This window comes from Dermochelys coriacea, chromosome 3 (genome assembly GCF_009764565.3).
Source record: "Dermochelys coriacea isolate rDerCor1 chromosome 3, rDerCor1.pri.v4, whole genome shotgun sequence".
Taxonomy (NCBI): domain Eukaryota; kingdom Metazoa; phylum Chordata; order Testudines; family Dermochelyidae; genus Dermochelys; species Dermochelys coriacea.
In genome coordinates, this window is record NC_050070.1 from 146,811,822 (window position 1) to 146,831,503 (window position 19,682).

Consider the following 19,682-nt stretch of genomic DNA (forward strand, 5'->3'; position numbering starts at 1 on the left):
CTTTTTTAATATAATTACACCAATGTGCACTCACACTATGTATGAGTTCTTCAAGTGCACGCTTTTCAACACTTGTTACTAGGCTCTAATCAGCCTTAGGCTTACCCTGGGCCTTCCTACCCCAGGCTGGATCTGCAGGACCCCTGATTGTCACCTCAATAATTGTTCTTCTATATGAATTTGAGATTTGATTCAAATTGCGTGCTGTCAAGCATTGTGCCTCCGAATGTACTGGGATCACCAGACGCCAAAAGACTTGAAGGATTGGTTTTATTTAGTTTTATTTTAAAATGTACATCCATCTAGCATTCTGGGAAAGTAAAATTTTTATAAAAACAATTACAATTCAAACCAGCTAACTAAAATAATAGACGCATCTGATACCACCAACTCCAATTTGTGTACGCTGCTTCACCTATGACCGTCATTTCTTCACTTCAGAAAAAAAAAAATGGTAGAACAAACTATCCTTGCAATGTGACTTAAAGGTCATGGATTTGGGCTCTGGGGGAGGTAGCAGTTTCCATAATCAAGAAGCTCTAATGGAGAATGTCCTAACTCCAGCCTTCTGTGAGACCATGACCAGACACGAAAATCAAGGCAAAAGTGTTGAGTTCAATTGTGTGAGCTCGGTCGAGCTAGCTTAACATGATTGAAAAACCTTAAAAAGCATTGAATGGGCTCTTCAGTTACGTTAAAGTAATGAGATTAAGCTAGCCCAATTTAAATTGAAATCCATATTTGTTGTCTGTCAAAACAAGGCTTGAACTGGGTCTCACCTTTCATGGTATCACATGGAAGAGAAGTGGTCTCTGAGGTACCCATGATCCAACCCATTTAAGGTGTTGCATAGTTTAAAACCAATACCTTAAAATACACTTGGAAATTTACTGCAAGTTGTGTGCATTCTGGAGCAATTTGATTCCTGTCACAAACACCCTTTCCAATCAGGATGTTGCATTTTGTACCAACTGAATTTCCAAGTGGCTATAATATGCAGAGCATATTACAGTAGCCTAATCTGAAGATGACTAAAGCATGGATTATAGTGGCAAGCTCGGCCCCTGAAAGAAAAGGGCTCAATCTTCTAGCCAAGTGTAAATGAAAAAGGAGTTACCTGGGATTCTCAAATTTCATTGCACCATGACCTGCTTGTGACACAACAAAAATTATTACATGACCCTAGGAGCGGGGACCGAAGCCTGAGCCTGCCTGAATCTCGCTGTCCCGGTTGGGGTGGGGTGGGGGCAAAGCCCTAGGGGAAAGGGCAAAGCCCCACAGCCCTGGGGGAAGGGCAAAGCCAAAGCCCAAAAACTTCAGCCCCAGGCAGGGGGGCCTGTGACTTGAACCCTACCACCCAGGTCTTAAGCCCTTGGGCTTTGGCCCCAGGTGGTGGGGCTTGGGCTTCGGCGCTGGGCTCCAGCAAGTCTAACGTCAGCCAAGGCAACCCCCTTAAAATGGGATTGTGGCCCACTCTAGGGTCCCAACCCACAGTTTGAGAACCGCTGCTCCAGACCCATCAGCTGCCTGAGGACCAAGTCCCCAGGAATGCGTTGGGCTCTTTTCCAGAAAGGGAAAAGGGTCTCAAGGCCAGCCTCCATAACGGTGATATCAACTTGCACGTTTATAAATATCTTCCAGGCATAACAGGAGAATAAACTGTCTCTTCTTACTATAATTTATCTTGATTTAGATCAGTATATCCAGTTAATAACCCTGCTGGCTGCTATGCCAATGGTCAGATCCAAGCACATGGAGATCGATGGAGAGAAGATGACTGCACTTTCTGCCAGTGTATCAATGGAGACCCTCACTGTGTGGCAACAGCCTGTGGACAGAGTTGCCTGAATCCTGTTAAGGTACCTGGGAATGCTGTCCAGTGTGTGAAGGTAAGATGTATTCATTTCAAATGCTGTCTCCCTGTAAGGGCTTGTCTTCATTAGATAACATATCATTTTGAGTCATAATTGTGATAAGGTGACCATTACTGACTTGTGTAGGTCAGGACAAATTCTGCTAGACACTCATGCTTAAAGCTACGTTTGTGTCTCGGAAGTCGCGAAATCCATGACTTCCAGAGACCTCCATGACATTCTCTGCTTCAGCCCCAGGGGCTGCGGGACTCTGGCACTGGCAACCAGCAGGGCCTGGCAGGGTTCCAGTGACAGGCGACGGGGGATCCCCTGTAAGGTTCCAGTGACAAGTGACAGAATTCCTGAGGGGGCCCTCTTCAGGGTGACCTGCTCATGCCGGAGGGGTTGGGTGAGCAACTGGGGGTGTCTCATTTTCTCCAGAGTACAGAAGTTAATGTTTTGTATGAGGAAATGGTGGCAGAGATGCATTTTTTGGCCCTGACCCTGCAAAGGCTTAAGCAGATGCTTAACATATGTGAGGCTATTCAAAGGCTAGCATTTCAAAGGAGTCTAAGGGCTGCTGGGCATCCAGTCCCCATTGTGTAAGTCTTTTGTAGGCTGAGCAATTTGTATCTTCTTAGCAATATTTATAGTGTGTAGTGTGTATGCTGAGGTGTTAAAGGATATACAGTATTAAGCTGAGTTGGGCTCACTCAAACTAGAATATGTTTGGGATGGCAAGGAAAAGTTCACAGAATTTGAAGATAATTTCATTCTGCTGATTTTCAAAACTAACTGGTAAGTACTTTTTCAAAAATTTAGTAGAATATTTGTTAATATTTTTCACTTTCAAATATATTTTCTTGAAATATTTGAAAAACTGAAGTTTTTAATCTTAACATTGATTAAGGCGACCAGTTACTATTAAAGTGGAAAAGATAAACAAGTACAAATAAAACAATGAACATTCCAACAAAAATGGAAAAAGAAAAAAGCTTATGGTTGAAAATAATAAAACATTAGAAAATCAAATGCTTAATTACAATATCCATTTTGGAAATATTGCCAAAATTGGATGAAAACTTTTTCCAACAAGATAATTTGACCAGCATTACATAAACCTGCATCAATTACCTATAAATTAGTCTTTCCTTTTGGAAATTAATATGGTTGTGTTTTGTGATTTTTTTTTAATTTTTAAATTGCTATGTATGCATATTTTAAAAAAATATACTATTTCATGAATAAAGTTGTGAATTTAAATGATGTTCCTCACTCACTGCCTTTGGTTTGCTCTGTTACCTCAATACACTTGAATATTGAGTTCACTGCAGAGGGTAGATACAATCTCATTAAAGTCATGGAATTTTTTCCAGGAGGTATAAAACTTTGGGAGCTATAAACTTTGATCTTGGAAAGTTCCAGAAATCATTCTGTATTTATGAGTTGGAGCCAATGTTCCAGCAACTGTCTGAACTCCAATAAGGATGCTTGTGCAAGCCTCAGAGATTCAGTTGTATACTATCTTCTGAAACCAGTAAAGGAACACAATAAGCATGACAGTGGTATTTACTATACTCAGTGCTTTTCTGTAATGGATGTGCAATTATCCCTCAGTGCATGGCCCTGTGGAAAACTATCCCTACTCCGCCCAGTGGCGGAGTAATGATTTTGCCGCCCCTAGGCCCTGAATATTGCCCCCCCAGCAGCTCCCAGCCCTCCTGCCGCTGCTCACCTCCACTCTGCCTCGACTCCATCCTGAATGCACCGCCATGTCTGCTTCTCCCCACACCCTGCAAGGGTTGGTGTGCGAAACAGCTCGCGAAGGAGGGGAGGAAGAGGGGGGAAAGTGGCGCTCTCAGGAGAGGGAGGCGGGGCTGGAGTGGGATTTGGGGAAGGGGACCAATAGGGGTGGGAAGGGATGGAGTTGGGGCGGGGCCAGGGGTGGAGGGCATGAACCGGCACCAGGGGAAACAGCCCTGGCTGCTATATAAATTTGCCACCCCTGCAAATTTTCCGCCCTAGCCTTGTCAGTGAGACGTTATATGCCGCTGACTCAGCCTGGCAGCATACTGGCTACGAGAGGTATCACATAATTAAAGAAGAGCACAGAGCACCATCTCATATATGCTGGAATTGCAAGGTCCCTTTCCAATCTACCCTCTCCACATGAAGAGGAAAGGAGAAGAACTAAATGTTCTCACCCCTAAACACATCATGGAACAGGGTGGAAGAAGAGAAACATTTGTATAAAATTTCACCATTATCTTTCTCTGTTTTTATATATTATAGAATTAAGAAAATATCTGAAATTGAAGGAAACAAAACAATGGGATTCAAAATCATGGACTGCTACCCTAAAAATAAGAGATTCCTCAGACATTTTATTTATCTTCTGACTTCCTGGATCCATTTTTGATTAAACATTTCTACTCAAGCCAGAATATGAAGAGCTAGCCGCCTTACTTTCCATGGATTTCATTTTTTTACAGTCTCAATTGCTAGCTTTCATTTCCTCATGGAAATAGCTCTCTTTTACATAATTGGCTGAGTTTTTAAATTAGCTCCAGGCAGATACCTGCCCAGAACAGCATTTATAATCAACAGGCACTGAAGCAAAAGTATAAACATCTGCTGACTCGCAAATCTAGAAATGGGAGGTTTCTATATTGTCCATTTGTTTTAGATCACAGTTGCTCATCTTGAACAATAAGAAGCAGAAGTATGTTAGAGCATATGAATTTTATAAATGGATTATTGGATGTCCTGTTGGATAAGACTAGAAACAATGAGAATCAGTTTCCTGTGGGATTTTTTTTTTTAAAATTGGGGAATAACGGGATCCCTTCTCTTTTAAATTTAGAGTAAAAAAGAGGATTGGGCGGATAAAGGGGTCGATTATAGGATTATATGAGAACCTTATGTTGAGTGGTTTCTCATATTCCCCTTGGGACTGGCAACTCCTAGTGTTGAGCTCTGGAATCTTCTGAAGAGTATTGTCCACTTGGGGGTCACTTGCCCCTCCTTCACTTTCCCCTGACAGATGATTCCAAGGGTATAGAAGGAGCAATTGCCCCTCAGTTCCTTCTTAACTGCCAAAGGTGTTCTGAGCTTTTAGTGCACAGTCCTTGATTCTTCCCTCATCAGTTTTGCTTTTCTTGCCCTCTCGGGCTGTTTTTGTTTAGATCATCAGTTACTACAGATGTCTTTTAACAAAAGTAAAAATTATCCCCATCTGGCATGGATATCATCTGGACCTATATGGAGTGAGAGAGGTGCCTCTCACTTTGCTGATGGGAAGGCTTCTCAAGCTCAGTCGAATAAATCTGGCAACTTGTAAGTGCACCTCTGGCTTTGGAGCCTTTGCCTGGTTTAAATGGTCCCTAGTCTTAACTGGCTGCCGAAGCCTCTTGTCAAGGTCCAAGCATGATCAACACACAACGGAGGTCCCAGGACCACTGACATAATACCTAGATCCCTCCAGGTTCACTTAAGTTGTGTGTAGGATCTGGCACCATAGACTGTAGTAAACCAGGAGTGAGTAGATGCCCACTATAAATTGCACTAATTCATGCACGTTCAACTGAATCCAGTGCCTACAATCCAGTACTGCGGACTCTGGTGAACTTCTTGAGGAAATGGCCCAATGTTCATTATGCACAGCATTAACATCCCCAACAGAGTCTGGATCATCTGAATTTGATGCCAAGCTTTCAGCACTGTTGACTTGCTTGAAGTAATCCAGAATCAATATAAGTGACATTAAGTCACAGCATCCATTCAGGTTGACGAGGTCTAGTGGTGCTGATGTAGTATAATTGACTCTTATGAGCCACTTGCTTGAAGTGGTTTGGCACACAGCATAAGAAGCGCTAAGGTCCCTGGTTCCACCAGTTCCAAAGATACATCACCAGTGGCTTTGATGAACCACTAGTTGGAAGTCATTCTGTACCCAATTGAAATGGCAATCAGAACCTAAGATCTGTTCTAAGTCGTCATAATTTGGTGCTAAAGATCCAGCACTGTTAATTTGGGCAAACTGCTTGTCAAAGGAGATACGTACTCAGAATCAGAAATACCCAGGTCCCAGGGTTTGTCCAGATCAGCTGGGTCCAATGTCAGTGCTGTTGACTGTCTCTGAAATTCCACTTACTGAATGAGTGCTGTAGCCTCAATAAATTTCTCAAGATTTGTCAAGGTCTGCTGACTGTATGGTACCAGCAGTGCACCACCCTTCATTTTTTGGTGCCGTCAACTCTATACTTAGCAGTCCATTGCTCAAAACCCAGCTCTGCAGGTTCAAGGGAATCCTGTGCAGTGAGGCTATATGTCTGGTATAAGTGGTTCAGAGGTCCTCAGACCTTTCTCTAGATTGGCTGAATCTAGTGTCCAGAACATTCATCCTCCGTTTTAGCAAACAATTTGTTTCAGGTGCAGATGCCTAAGAAGTGTTCTCATATTGATTGTACTAAACTGACCTGATAGTGCATATAGTGATGGTGCCTAATGGTAAAGCACTTAATTTATAATTTGCAATTCTCAGATGAGATTTAGGGCTTATCTACGTGGTGCATTAGTCTGGACCAATGGGTGTAAATTCTAGTCTGTACCATTTATCATGTGTTAATTGACCTGTTTGGACTTTAGAGTAGCAGCCGTGTTAGTCTGTATTCGCAAAAAGAAAAGGAGTACTTGTGGCACCTTAGAGACTAACAAATTTATTTGAGCATAAGCTTTCGTGAGCTACAGCTCACTTCATCGGATGCATTCGGTGGAAAATACAGTGGGGAGATTTATATACACACAGAGAACATGAAACAATGGGAGAGTCGCACTCCTTACAGTGTGTATGATAAAACCCATTGTTTCATGTTCTCTGTGTGTATATAAATCTCCCCACTGTATTTTCCACCGAATGCATCCGATGAAGTGAACTGTAGCTCACGAAAGCTTATGAAATAAATAAATTTGTTAGTCTCTAAGGTGCCACAAGTACTCCTTTTCTTTTTTGTTTGGACTTTGGCATACACAAAGTTTCCTACTGTGCATGAATGTAGTCCCATCTCTTTCAAACAGTACTACATTAATGCATGCTTGGGAAGTTTGAGTGCATGATAGGTAGGGTCCACGCAGGCAGTTAATGTGTGAGATGCTAGTGTAGACTAGAATTTACTGGAATGACCTGAAGAAGAGCTCGGAATAAGCGTGAAAGCTTGTCTCTCTGCTCTCTCACCAACAGAAGTTGGTCCAATAAAAGATATCAACTCACTCGCCTTGTCTATCTAGTTAGATCTCATTTTGACATTATCTGTTATGCCAGGGTAGTCTCTGTAGGTAGATCTCATTATTATCAAGGATAACTTCCATTGTGTTTAGTTCTGTGTCAGGGTCCAACAAAATCCCATGTCACTGGCAGATTCCATTTCTTGGATTGGAATCAGGAACTCTTCTTCATATTCCTTCTGATTCACTTGGTTCAGGAGATCCATCTCCAGGTAAGTGAGGATGGAACCAGGATGATGCCAATAGCCCTAATCAGATCTTGGCAGTTTTGTCTTCAAACATCATAGGTCTGTTTAACTTTGCTTTCCAGTTCACTGGATATTTGTCTTCACATTGGGTTAAAAGCACAAACCTGAGCCTGGGTTCTATGCTAAATTCTGGGTACATTCTTTGGAAGTTTAGTGGCTGCTATTTTAAAGCAATAGCTTTTGACCAATAAAACCTCTCTTGCCTCTTAATGTTGCTATAAGTAGTGTGTTTGAATTCTGCCAGGCTGCATGGGTTGTGATTGCAGCTTTCATTCTCATATGTTGGGGGGCAACAGTCCTCCTTTATCTTGTAGTACCTTAATTTATAGAAGTGTTACTCCATGTGCTGCTCGAATTGCTTCAGGTAGTTGCTTTGTCTTGATGGCCACGCCAAAGGAAATAAAAATTTTTATTAACAACGAACTTTGTTATACTGGGAGTACCATAGGATGGACACATTCATCTAGTTTCCCCAGGGTAATTCCCCCTGGAACATGTATCTTTTGTTTTGGGTTGGAGCCTTGTTTCAAAAAGGTCTGGGGATCTCTAGTCTGTTATTGGTCAGATGATCATCTGTATCATAAACCTATGAAGAGGTAATTCCTCATGGCTATAGCTACAGTCCAGATTGTCAGATACAGGCCAAATTGCCAATCATCTAATATGGATATCATCATCATGCCAATCATCTAATAGTCCATATGGAAAATGTGGTTTGGTTGATGGCCTTATCCCCATTTATAGTCTGTATCTCCCAAGTTTTTTTACAGGCTTGTTATAGCTCGCGGTATTCATTCTTCTGGAGATACCAGATGGTATTCAACTGATACAGTTAGTATCCACTACATACCTTCATATTACCTTTTTTTGAAAGAATTTGCAAAGCTGGTAATTGAAGCTCTCTAGGTGCTTGGAGCAAATATTTGTTTTTCATGGAGGTCTGATCTGGGTGAGTAAAATTGCACTTCCTCCTCCTACTTTCTTTAGCTGCCATTCAGAGTTGTTTATTTTGGCACCTTTGCAGCCCTAGTTCACCTAGTGTTCCTTAACCAACCTTCCTAAGGTGTACTGTTTGCAAATCTCCTCCAAGTGGGAATATGCAGAGACCACTTGAAGAGGAGAGAGGTTACTTACCAGCAACTGTTTGTTGTTTGAGACTGCAGCCTCTGCAAATTCACACTTGTTATTCACCTTTCATACTTCTTCGGAGTCTCAGATCAAGAATCCAAAATTAGGACTGGTTTGGACACACTGCCTTTAATTATCATCATCTCTCACTACTGCATCATGGGGAAGTTTGGGGTTTTTTTAAACATGAAGCCTTCACAACATACCAGATCTTTAAGCTTAAAAAGGGAAAAGCTACTGTTTAAAAGCTACTCTGTGACTCACCAATAAATCCTGACCATGAACTGACTCTGTAGGTTTGTATAGTCAGGAGTTTTATTAAATCTTCCACAGAATTCCTGCATTGTAGGTGCTCAGGTGCACTGGTTGTCTTGACTCTTGTTAAAATTTTTATAGTGCCTAAGAGGGTGCTCTTCTGGAGGTCATTGTTATACCTTGCACTCCTAACATGTTCTTGAGGTGCTCATTCAAATCCTTAGGGATCTCTCCGAATTCTCCAGAAATCACAGGGATCGTCTTTATTCTAGTTTTCCATAATCATTCCACTTTGTGGCATAGTTCTTCATACTTTGCTGTCTTATCTTTTTTTTTGTATTTGTAGCAATAGTAAACATAGTCTTATTTGTCATCTTTTCTACAATAATTATGTCCAGCCTGCTTGCCTGCACCATTCAGTCTATGACAATTGGCTCTTCATTCTTTAGAGTGCTTTCCATTTGGTGGTTTTTATACTGCATGGTTCATTTACATCTGCACTTGATGAAGAAACTCCAATGCAGACACTTGGCAACCTTATTGTCTCTTCAGATATGCTCTCCCAGCCAGGCTCCTGCAAGTGCTTAACACATGCTTCTCTGTTTCTTCCTTTTTGGAACATATTCTGCAGTTCAGGGAGCAGTTCTATAGGTCAGTTTTGTTTCAAGTGTAATTAAGCCTTAAGGATTGCTCTTGTGGTGTTCATAATGAGTCTGTCTGATAGTCTCTCTCTTTTGAGCTGTTGTTCTACAAGCTATGAGTTTGTTAATCTTCTGTCACTAATGGGTTTGGTGTGTCTCCATCACTGTCTGTGCTTTGATTTCTGAGTAAAGCTTTCCAAGTCTTTTCTCTGGCAATTTGCTTTCTCCTTTCTTTTATGCTTTTTAGGGCTGAGATGCATGCTTGGCTGTCACTTATCACAACCAGGTGATCTTTTTTTCTGGTTAATTCCACATATATTTTGATGTTATAGTCTTCATTGTAAATTGCTTTCTCCACAAAAAGCAGACCTTTTCATCCATTACATTGTCGAATGTACATCATGTCCACGTTTTGATTGACATTAATTACTCTATGTATCTTCAGGAACTTTCTTGTTTGAGTGTCAAATTTTATCTTCTCCTCTTGATGCCACTTGATCGCTCTGGCAGTTTACTGTACAACTGGTATCACCCGCATATTAGTGGCTCGGATCAAATTCTTCAAGTTGAGTTTTGTCTTTAGGGTATTTCTTCTTTGCCTGTAAATTTCTTTTCTCACTTCTTTGACCTGCATGTTATAACTCCAGACATTTCCCTGAGACCAAGGTATTTGAAGATGCCATGCTGAGAGATCTTGGATAGTAACTTGTATGCAATCCGATTTTCCCCCGACCCTCTTTACAGATGCTGGCGCACATTTAGCCATGCCAACCCATGGCTTTATATCTTTGCCAAACTTTTCTACGCATCATCATTCTCTATACCTCCTTTTTTGACTGTCCGTATTGTTTCAGATAATCCATTTATAACTGGTTAACTGTTTTTTCTCTTTGCTGATATGATAAATTGTGGTTAACTCTCAGAGCATCCATGTCAGCAGCAGCATTGTTACCACAAACGGCACTGATAGGGAATCCCTTTAAAAATTCCTCTCAATTTTGACCTCATCAATGAGAGTCCCTTCCAGGTAGTCGAGTATTCCAGTTAACCATAGGCTACTATAGAAAGGAAATGATTTTTGCACGAAACTTGTCCCTTTTCAGTGTCTTAAAGATCCACGAATGTGGGGATGCTATCGTGTGCTTTTTGGTAGTCTATCTATATCTCTACATGTGTGTTTGGTTTTTTGTTTTTTTTTTTTTTTTTATTTTGTACCTTCTGTCATCTTGCTGTTCAGCCTGAAGTGATCTTTTTGTCCCTTTTGTGTTTACTATGCATCCTTTTTGCTCAGGAGACAGCATTGCCTTGCAAGCTACTACTGTCTGGATCTTCTTTGCCAGAAATGCTGTTAGAAGTTTCCACATGTTGATTAAACATGTGATTGGACTATAATTCATAGGATCACTGCAGCCTTTTTTGTTTGAGGATGGTTCTACTTGTCATCGTCCGTCTTGGACATCTGTTCCTCAAATATCTGTTCTTCAAAGATTTATTAAATTGTTCAAGGAAACAATCATGGAGAGTGGTTAGGCATTTCAGCTGGAATCCACAAACCCCATCTGGTCCAGGTATTTTCCAATTTTTCATTCCTTTCGGTATCTCATCTATTTCTTCCTTGTGTATTCCTCTGTTTCCTCCTTTTTAAACTTTTCACTCATGTTTTTAATCCAGTTCACTGTCTGATTATTTTGTACATCCTCATACCAGATTTCCTTCTAGTAGCGTGGAAACTCTTCCACGTTATTTATTGGCTTTCTGGTTTTTTACTGTTTTGCTTTAACGTTGATCTGATCAGACTCTCTTTTAGGGTCTCTCAGGAAGAGTCTGTTCTCTTGATACTGATGACCTCAGGCTTAAAATCTTTCAAGCCTGTGACTCAATGGATCAGCTTCTGTCTATATTGTTTCTTCACAACTCATTCCTTTCATTCAGCTGATATTTCATCTCCAGGGCCATTTACTTCTGTTTTCTTGTCAAATGATTTTTCTCAAATTCTTCCAATATTCTGATATATCATAGTAAAAGTCTTTTGTTATTTTTATCATCATTGAAGTGCGTAGGAGCCTCAGTCACGCAAGTCAGTCATTGACTGCCAAACAAGGCAATCATCTTCTGTTGAGCTAGCCTTCCCTTTGGGAAACTTTTATAGGCAGCAATCTTTCTTGGTTCCTGGCCCCCAGCCATCTCCTTTCCTGATATGAGAGCTGAAAGTCTGCTCTCCCACCCGGACAGATACCAGCTCAGCTGGGGTCTCAACATTTAGCTCCTCCCTCAAAACCAAGCAACTGCTGCCCATTTACTCTCTTCTGGTCCATGTAGGATTTGTACATTCAGTTGCATTGCCCATACTCACATATAATTAGAACTTGATCCAAGATGGGGAAATTGCTGATCTTACAGTGGAAGAATTTATTGGTTAGTTCTATATAAGGAAATAATCTGTCTGGAAGCACCACCTAGGCACCTTACATTAGTAAAAACAGCCATTCGCAAAGAAATAAATTATGCATAATTAAAGATTTTAATAACAGAACACCTGTTCCCTGCAGTTAATCAGTGTTAAGAATTAGACTTGACCCAACAAATAAATCTTTCACTGTGATTAGAAACTTAGCTTGGTTCTAATTGACTCTTAGAGGGACCAGATTCTAGAGGTCTGCACACTCCACTGAGAACATTCTGTCAGTTATCTTGGTGTGTTTAATACCAGAAACAACTCCCCAATCAGTCTTTCTCTTCCCCATCCTCCGTTGCTCCCTCCCAATCTCCACTGGCTCCTAGTCCCGGCTTTCAGACCCAGTTTCTCTACCCAAGTATCTGTGTTCTTGCTTCATGTGGCTACTTGTTTTAGCCTGAACAGTTAAAGTTTGGTAAAATTATAGGCAACTTGTAATGAGAAATGTCAGGTAACCTTAAGAATAGGTAGAGCTACCAGTCCTGGCTACACTGTTCTAGTACTGATCTGCCTAGTGATCTTAAATAGATCTTTAAGCTTGAATTTTATAATAGCCATTAACTAGCTTAAAAACTCAGTAGTTATTATCATAGAATCTAGCAGCCCTATGTACTATGCACTGTACAAACACAGAACAAAAAGATGGTCCATATTCTGAGGGGCTTACAGGTGAAGTTGCTTTATGATTGCCAATTTTCAAGACTAATAATCCCAGTTTGGTCAATGTCTCCATCTGTATCCTCCATTCAGTTTATCATCTCAGTTGCTGTAGGCTGAATGTTCAGTGTAGGCGTTGGTTGCAGAATTACCCGATCTAGAGGAAAGTAACAATGAAGAATTTCTGGACCCAATTTTATGGTATTTTAATCCAGAGAATACCATACTATCCAGCAAATGTTCTTCATCAAGGGATTCCTAAGTGACACAGAAATGATCAAAAATCAGAAACTCCAACTAGAAATTCTGAATCTGTTACTAATAGGGAGAAACTATTGAAAATATAAAGGCAAATTTGGGAGACGCAGTCTCAGGCTACTTTAATTCAACATAGTAAGGAATGAATTACCAGACTGAATCAGTTCAAGGGTATTTGATTTCAGGAATTAAGAAATCTAGTGAGGTGCAAGGAGAAGTAGTGTTAAAATGCACCAATGAGGAGTCCTCCAATAAAATATAACGAAGATGCAGCAGACTACAATTCTTTAAAATTTTTCAGACTTAACAAAAACAAAGTGTACTTTAAATAAAAAGTTATGGGTGGCAGGGCAAGTTAAGATTTGCAGAGTAAAAAGCAGAATACAAGTAGGGTATCAAGCAAGCAGAATAAATTAATGCAGAATAAGAGGAGTGTTAACAATGTAAGGGGGGGAAAGCAGTTCTAGAATGATGACTCAAATGGCTGTGATATTGAACTTTTAAATTTTTTTTAATAGGAACATTGCAGGGAACTTTAAAGGAGGACAGGTCCTATTATACCTTGACCATCTTCTTGCCAATGCAGGGCACTTTTTCTACCGTTCATTTTTTAGTTTTGTCCAACTAGTTTTAAGTGTCCCAAGTGATAGAGGTTGTGAGGTTTGTGTCTCATTCAGGAGTGAGAGGGACCTAGTTACATAGATTTGGTGTGCAAGAAAAAGTGTTAGTTGTTGGTTAGATTGATGAAACCTTTTAGAAAGAACTCAAGGTTGCTTGTGGGTTTAGAGAAGCATACAAAGGTCAAGCTATTCCATTCAAAAATCTAAATGGATCAAATGTATAGGTTGGAAGACTTTTTGTTCCAGTAAGACATAGAACCTATTGTACTACGTGGACAGTGCCATCTGCTTGATGTTTACGATCTCTGTATCAGAAATTTGAAAGATTCTACTTGGAGTTCAAATGATACTAGAACAAAGTTAGTTTCTCTTGTTTGAGAATGATACAGGTGCTCTACGTGGCCCTCAGTATACAAGGGGTTGACTCATGCTTCACTTTCCCATTCCCTTCCATTGGTGCTCGTGCTAAAATGAAGGGTGTGATGGGTTGGATCACAGAAAATCCTTTGGGAACTGTCAACAGATGTGCTGAGATTATACCTGAGCCTGTTTCCCCTGGCAACTTGGGACTTCAGTGCCCTGCCTGGTTTGAGCCAGACACTCTAGCCTGCCGCAAATCCAGACCCAGGTCTGAACCACTTCCTCTAAAAGATGCAGGCTTAACTGAAAACAGCTTAAGAAGTGTTTGTCTCTAACACTCAGATGCCCAGCTCCCAATGGAGTCCAAACTCCAAGTAAATCCTTTTTACCCTGTATAAAACTTACGTTATAAAAAAAATTGTTTGCCCTCTATAGCACTAATAGAGAGAGATGCACAGCTGTTTGCCTCCTCTCCCCCCAGGTATCAATACATACTCTGCGTTAATTAATAAGTATAAAGTGATTTTATTAAATACAAAAAGTAGGATTTAAGTGGTTCCAAGTAATGACAGAACAAAGTAAATTACCAAATAAAATAAAGCACACAAGTCTATGCCTAACACAGTAAGAACATGATTACAGATTAAATCTTGCCCTCAGAGGTGTTCCAGTAAACTTCTTTTACAGACTAGCCTCCTTCTAGTCTGGGTCCAGCAATCACTCCCATCCCTGTGGTTACTGTCCTTTGTTCCAGTCTCTTTCAGGTAACCTTTGGGGGTGGAGAGGCTATCTCTTGAGCCAGCGAAGACAAAATGGAGGGTCTCTCAGGTCTAAATAGACTTTCTCTTGTGGGTGAACACCACTCCCACCCCTGTGTAGAATTCGAGCTACAAGTAGTAGTTTTGGAGTCACGTGGGCAAGTCACATATCCATGCATGACTCAGAACTTACAGATAGCAATCATTGTTCACATGCTACCTTGAATGTCTTCAGGTAAACTTCTTATGTGGATTGGAGTCTTCCAAGATCCATTGTCCGTTAAGTATTTCTTGATTGGGCACTTAACTTTCAAATTCCTTTCTAAAGAAGCTGCCCAAATGCCTTACTAAGGCTACTTAAAATCAAAAAAGTAGACAGCCAATATTCATAACTTCGAATACAAAAATGATACATGCATGCAAATAGGATGAATATATTCAGTAGATCATAACCTTTGCAGAGATGTGTTGCGTGGCATATGTAGCATAAAACATATTCCAGTTATGTCATATTTACATTCATAAGCATATTTCCAAAAGCATTATGGGGTGCAACATCACAAAGGGATGGAAGAATGCCCCTAGGAAGTTGGAGCTGCATAGCCAGGCTCTAAGAACTGATTCAGTCCTCCACACTGAGGGTGCCACAAGTACTCCTTTTCTTTTTGCGAATACAGATTAACACGGCTACTACTCTGAAACACTGAGGGTGGTTTTTGTTTTTTCCTTCTCTTGTTTTGATTTATGATTATACAGATTTTTTTCCCTCCTGAACAGACCTTTCTGATATGCTGTGCTTTCTGTTTCTGCTGCATCATCTCACCAGCTGACATGTTGATTCTCAGGCCAGAGAGATTGTAGAGATCAGTGCTTCATTCTCTTCTTAAGATCTGCCATTCTCTTGAGGGTTATTGCTGCTTACTAGTATCTTCTTGTGCTATTTACTGCTACTTCCCACTCTAGTGGTGATCTTCAGAGGCAATGTAATAAAGGAAATGTAATGAAGTATGCTTATTTATCAGTAGCTGGAGTTCTCTGAATACATTGCCTCTTCAGGTTTCAGAGTAGCAGCCGTGTTAGTCTGTATTCGCAAAAAAAAAGGAGTACTTCTGGCACCTTAGAGACTAACAAATTTATTAGAGCATAAGCTTTCGTGAGCTACAGCTCACTTCATCGGATGCATTCGATGAAGTGAGCTGTAGCTCACGAAAGCTTATGCTCTAATAAATTTGTTAGTCTCTAAGGTGCCACAAGTACTCCTTTTCTTATTGCCTCTTCAGATCTACCTTGACCCTTCCTTCTTCGGCAGAGAATACTGGAATTGGGTCTCTATGCAACTGAATGGAATAGGGATGTGGTTATGAGGTGTGGTATTTTATACTCCTTGCTTTGTAATGTTCTGGTGGAGTGGCAGACAAATCTACTGCTTAAGTGCTTTTAATACTACTAAGGAATCTGTGGCTCAGGAGGAACAGCCCACGATTTCCTCAAATGGAGATCTACAGAAGCAATAAAATTTTTCAAGTGCACTTGTGCCAGAGATGCACACAGAGAATAAATTTTACTTCCATTCAGTAATGCAGTGTTTTTTTGCATAGGCAGCCCAAAACGCCACTCATCATTTTTGCTGTCATATTACATTGCAAACTTACGATAAAGCTATGGGCATGGAGATCAAGTGTTTTATTGAATTGCAGTCCAAAAATATTGTCACTGCATCATTTGACCCAGGAGATTACACCACAGTGAAAATAAATGTTCTTTTTTTCAATTGTGCTTAGATTTACCATTTATAGTAATTCTGACATGAGCAAGCTGTGTTACTGTAGGTCATCCCAAATGAGTACACTATATATGATTTCTTCTTTTTATTATATAGTATATTTATCTGCTACTTAAGAGAAATGTTCTGTTCCTTCTAGTATAGATTCCTTACTTCACTTTTTTTGAAAGAGATAAATTTCAGGAAATAGTGAGTTTCATATTTTGTCAGTCTTGTATTCTCCCAATGTGGAGTGGGGGACACTAATTCCTGTGGAGCAATTTCTGTCCTTAATTTTGTCAATCCTTTTTCACAACTGATGGACCAGTTCTCACTTATGTTCTACTGCAAAATAGGCATCACATCTGAAATGTATGGCATTATTTTAAAAGTGTGTATTTTAATATAGTATTTTTAGTCTTATTTTTTCTGATCCAAATTCTATATGCATGCTAGAGAAATCGGGAATGCTTTTCAGTAGTCAGTATTAGATTGGGAGAACCTATTTGTAGATTTCAGATGCTATCTATTGGCAGAGATAACATTTCAAAAACTAGTTATAGACGTGAAAAGCATTAAAGACTTTCTCTACTATGTTGCTCCTTTTGGATGGCAGAATGATTTGTAGGAGATGAAACTAACTAACAAGTTCTGTTCAGTTCAATTATGTTAGATTCCGGCACACTTATAACTTATACCTGATTCTTTGTAAAGATAAAGTTGAGATAACACTGACATTCTAAATTCCTGTTTTAATTACTGGTATCTTTCATTCAAAAAGTCTTTTTTAAAGAAATGTTTTTGACAAGTTTCACTGATGTATTTGGCTATTGTGGAGTTATCCACATATGGGAAAAAGAAAAGGATTTTCATTATTTATAAAGGAAAAAAGTTTATTTTTTTTCATATTCTGATAACTAAAGAAAGTTTTGTCTTAAACACCAGACCTAAATGCAGACCAGTGTGTTTGCCTTGAGAAATATGGTTTATAGGAATCAAGTTCCAGAGATTTGTAAACCTCCAGAAAAAGTACAAGTAATACATTATTTTCTTTAACTCCCACTACGTTCTTCTACTGATGCCAGCCGTGATAACGCATTTGTCCATTTCTCCCACAAACATGCCTGCACTTGATTCCATGTAGCACCTTGTGAATCAAATGCCCTTCTTTAACTGATCCTCAAAGCCATTACCCTGTTCTCAGTCAAATCCCTCCTTAAAACTCATATTTTCTATTCTGCCTGCAAGAAGTTATCCAACTAAGGACGTTATTTATTGCTATAATTAATGTTTTAAAATAAACCCTAAACCCATCCCTCTTCTATATTCCACCATGAACGCGAACCATTGCTGATTAACTGTGTATTCTTATTTATGTTGTTCTGTTTTCCTTTTCTCTCAGAACTATCTAGGCTTTTGTGACCTTTCCCCACTTTGTTGAGTCAAGTCTAAAATTGGTTTGTAAAATCTTTGGTGCATAGATTTTGTATTTTCATTTGTATTATGAGTTGCCTGGGACACTCTTAAGTGCTATAAAATAATTGATGATCTATTTAAAATTGAGTACTGAAGCACAACTTTCCAAATATTCACACCTATGCCTATCTGAAAGGCTATACAAATAAACAGTAGGGATGAGATGAATCTTTACCTGAGTAGCTGGATAGTGTTGTGTATGGGGTAAGCAGGTTGCTGGATAACTGACTCAGTTTTCTGGTTTTATTTCATCATCTCTGTTGTTGGAATTTCTTGTCTGGAATTCTTCAGTAAAGCCATGTGTGGCATCTTTGGCATTTTTATTGTTTAACTTGGAGCTTGATGTAGGGATTTCATGAACAAAACATAATATAGCTCTCCTAGGCCTATGTGGCTGAATCACTCTGATAGACTTCACTTTATGGCTTAGATGTGTTTCTTTGGCTCGTCAAAGCTGAGGTGAATTGTCAATGATCTGACAACTGTTAGGATGATAGCAATGGCATAATCTCTGGAATTTCTCTCTTGAATCAAATTTTTCAATAACTCCAGGATTTGATAGACACTATGTAAGAATGTTGGTATTTAGGTTTTCAGAGCAGAAAGTAGAAAAGTCCATTTGCTCTCCAGCAGGCATTGTAAAATTCGGGTCACTGTGTCCTTGGCTGGCTAATTCTCTTGGTTAGATGTTTGGGACAGATAGACTTTTTGAATACAGGAAGCACAACAAAATCTTCTGAAGGAAATGGTCCCGTTTACATTGGTAGAAGAATGATCTAGATAAGGAAACTGGTAATTTTCCATCACTGATTTCTGACATTTTGTGATTTGATTTGTGGATATCTTTAAAATTATTAAGGTGCCTGACTACAATATTGTCTTTTGGCTGTGATAGGACGTGTAGATAATGTATTATCCTTAGAAATTTCATTTTTACAAAAATGTACACACAGCTTTGACTGGGTTGCAATCACAGACTAAAATATTCCCAAACAATTCCCCCCCGGCCCCTTCTCTCTCTCTTGTATTAATTCTTGTCCTCACTAGGTCATAAAGGAGGCTGTAGTATCCTTCATGATAAAGACAAGACTCCAGTGTAGCAAAGACAATGGAGATTATACATTTGATTTAGGGTATGGGAAGAGACATGGTAGTTCCCTGAATCTTTAGCTTATAAACTGAGGAACAGGCTGTGCTGCATAGTGTGACCACACAGTCTGCCTAAATCAATTACTTGGGATTTTTTACTTAGCTGTTTTGTTGTGTTTTCTAAATAATCTATATGTGCCTCTTATGACAGGTGCATTTTAATAAATTTGAAAATAAAGTTTAAATAAATAATAAATAGACACAGAAGCTTACCATAAGCATATCTATGTGACTACGCAACATTTGCTAAATGATGCAGTGCAAAAGGGCAGTAGACTGGAAAAAGCTCTGTTCAACAAGAGCTACATTTCTTGAAAGAGGGATTGGACAGAGGTCTACGTAGCTATGTCCATAAGAAGTTGAATACTAGGGTAGGTTAATGGGGAAAATTTGAAATTTCTGAAAACAAAAAATCCAGTCACCCTGGAAACAGATTTTGAGGCTGTAATCTGACTTGATTAATTCTTGTTCAAACCTGTAAACACTTGCATTCTTCTTAAGTCAAACCTGCTTTTCTGATGAAATATGTTTGGATCATTGATAGAGTGAGCTTCTGGAAGCTTCAGGAACTTGCCTTTCAGGATCTTCATAAGGGCAGTATTCTTCAACCTGCCAGGTATAAATTCATTGTTAAAGTGAAGGTAAATTTTCATAGCAATCAGGAAGTAATGCTATCTTTAGCCTGTCCAAATTCAGAATTGCTAAATGAACTGGAATTTCACTGTCTAGATACTAGAAACTACTAGTTTATTTATACAATTCTGCCAATTTTAGAGAGA

At 39.6% G+C, this 19,682-nt stretch overlaps 1 protein-coding gene across 1 annotated transcript in view; it reads left to right on the top strand.

Moving 5' to 3' along the window:
* Positions 1-19,682, top strand: part of CRIM1 (cysteine rich transmembrane BMP regulator 1) — a 325,649-nt gene that overhangs the window by 195,178 nt on the left and 110,789 nt on the right. Inside the window, 3 exon segments of the mRNA XM_038396670.2 lie at positions 1,533-1,538; positions 1,699-1,866; positions 1,869-1,889. Of these exon segments, the coding sequence (XP_038252598.2) occupies positions 1,533-1,538; positions 1,699-1,866; positions 1,869-1,889 (195 nt within the window).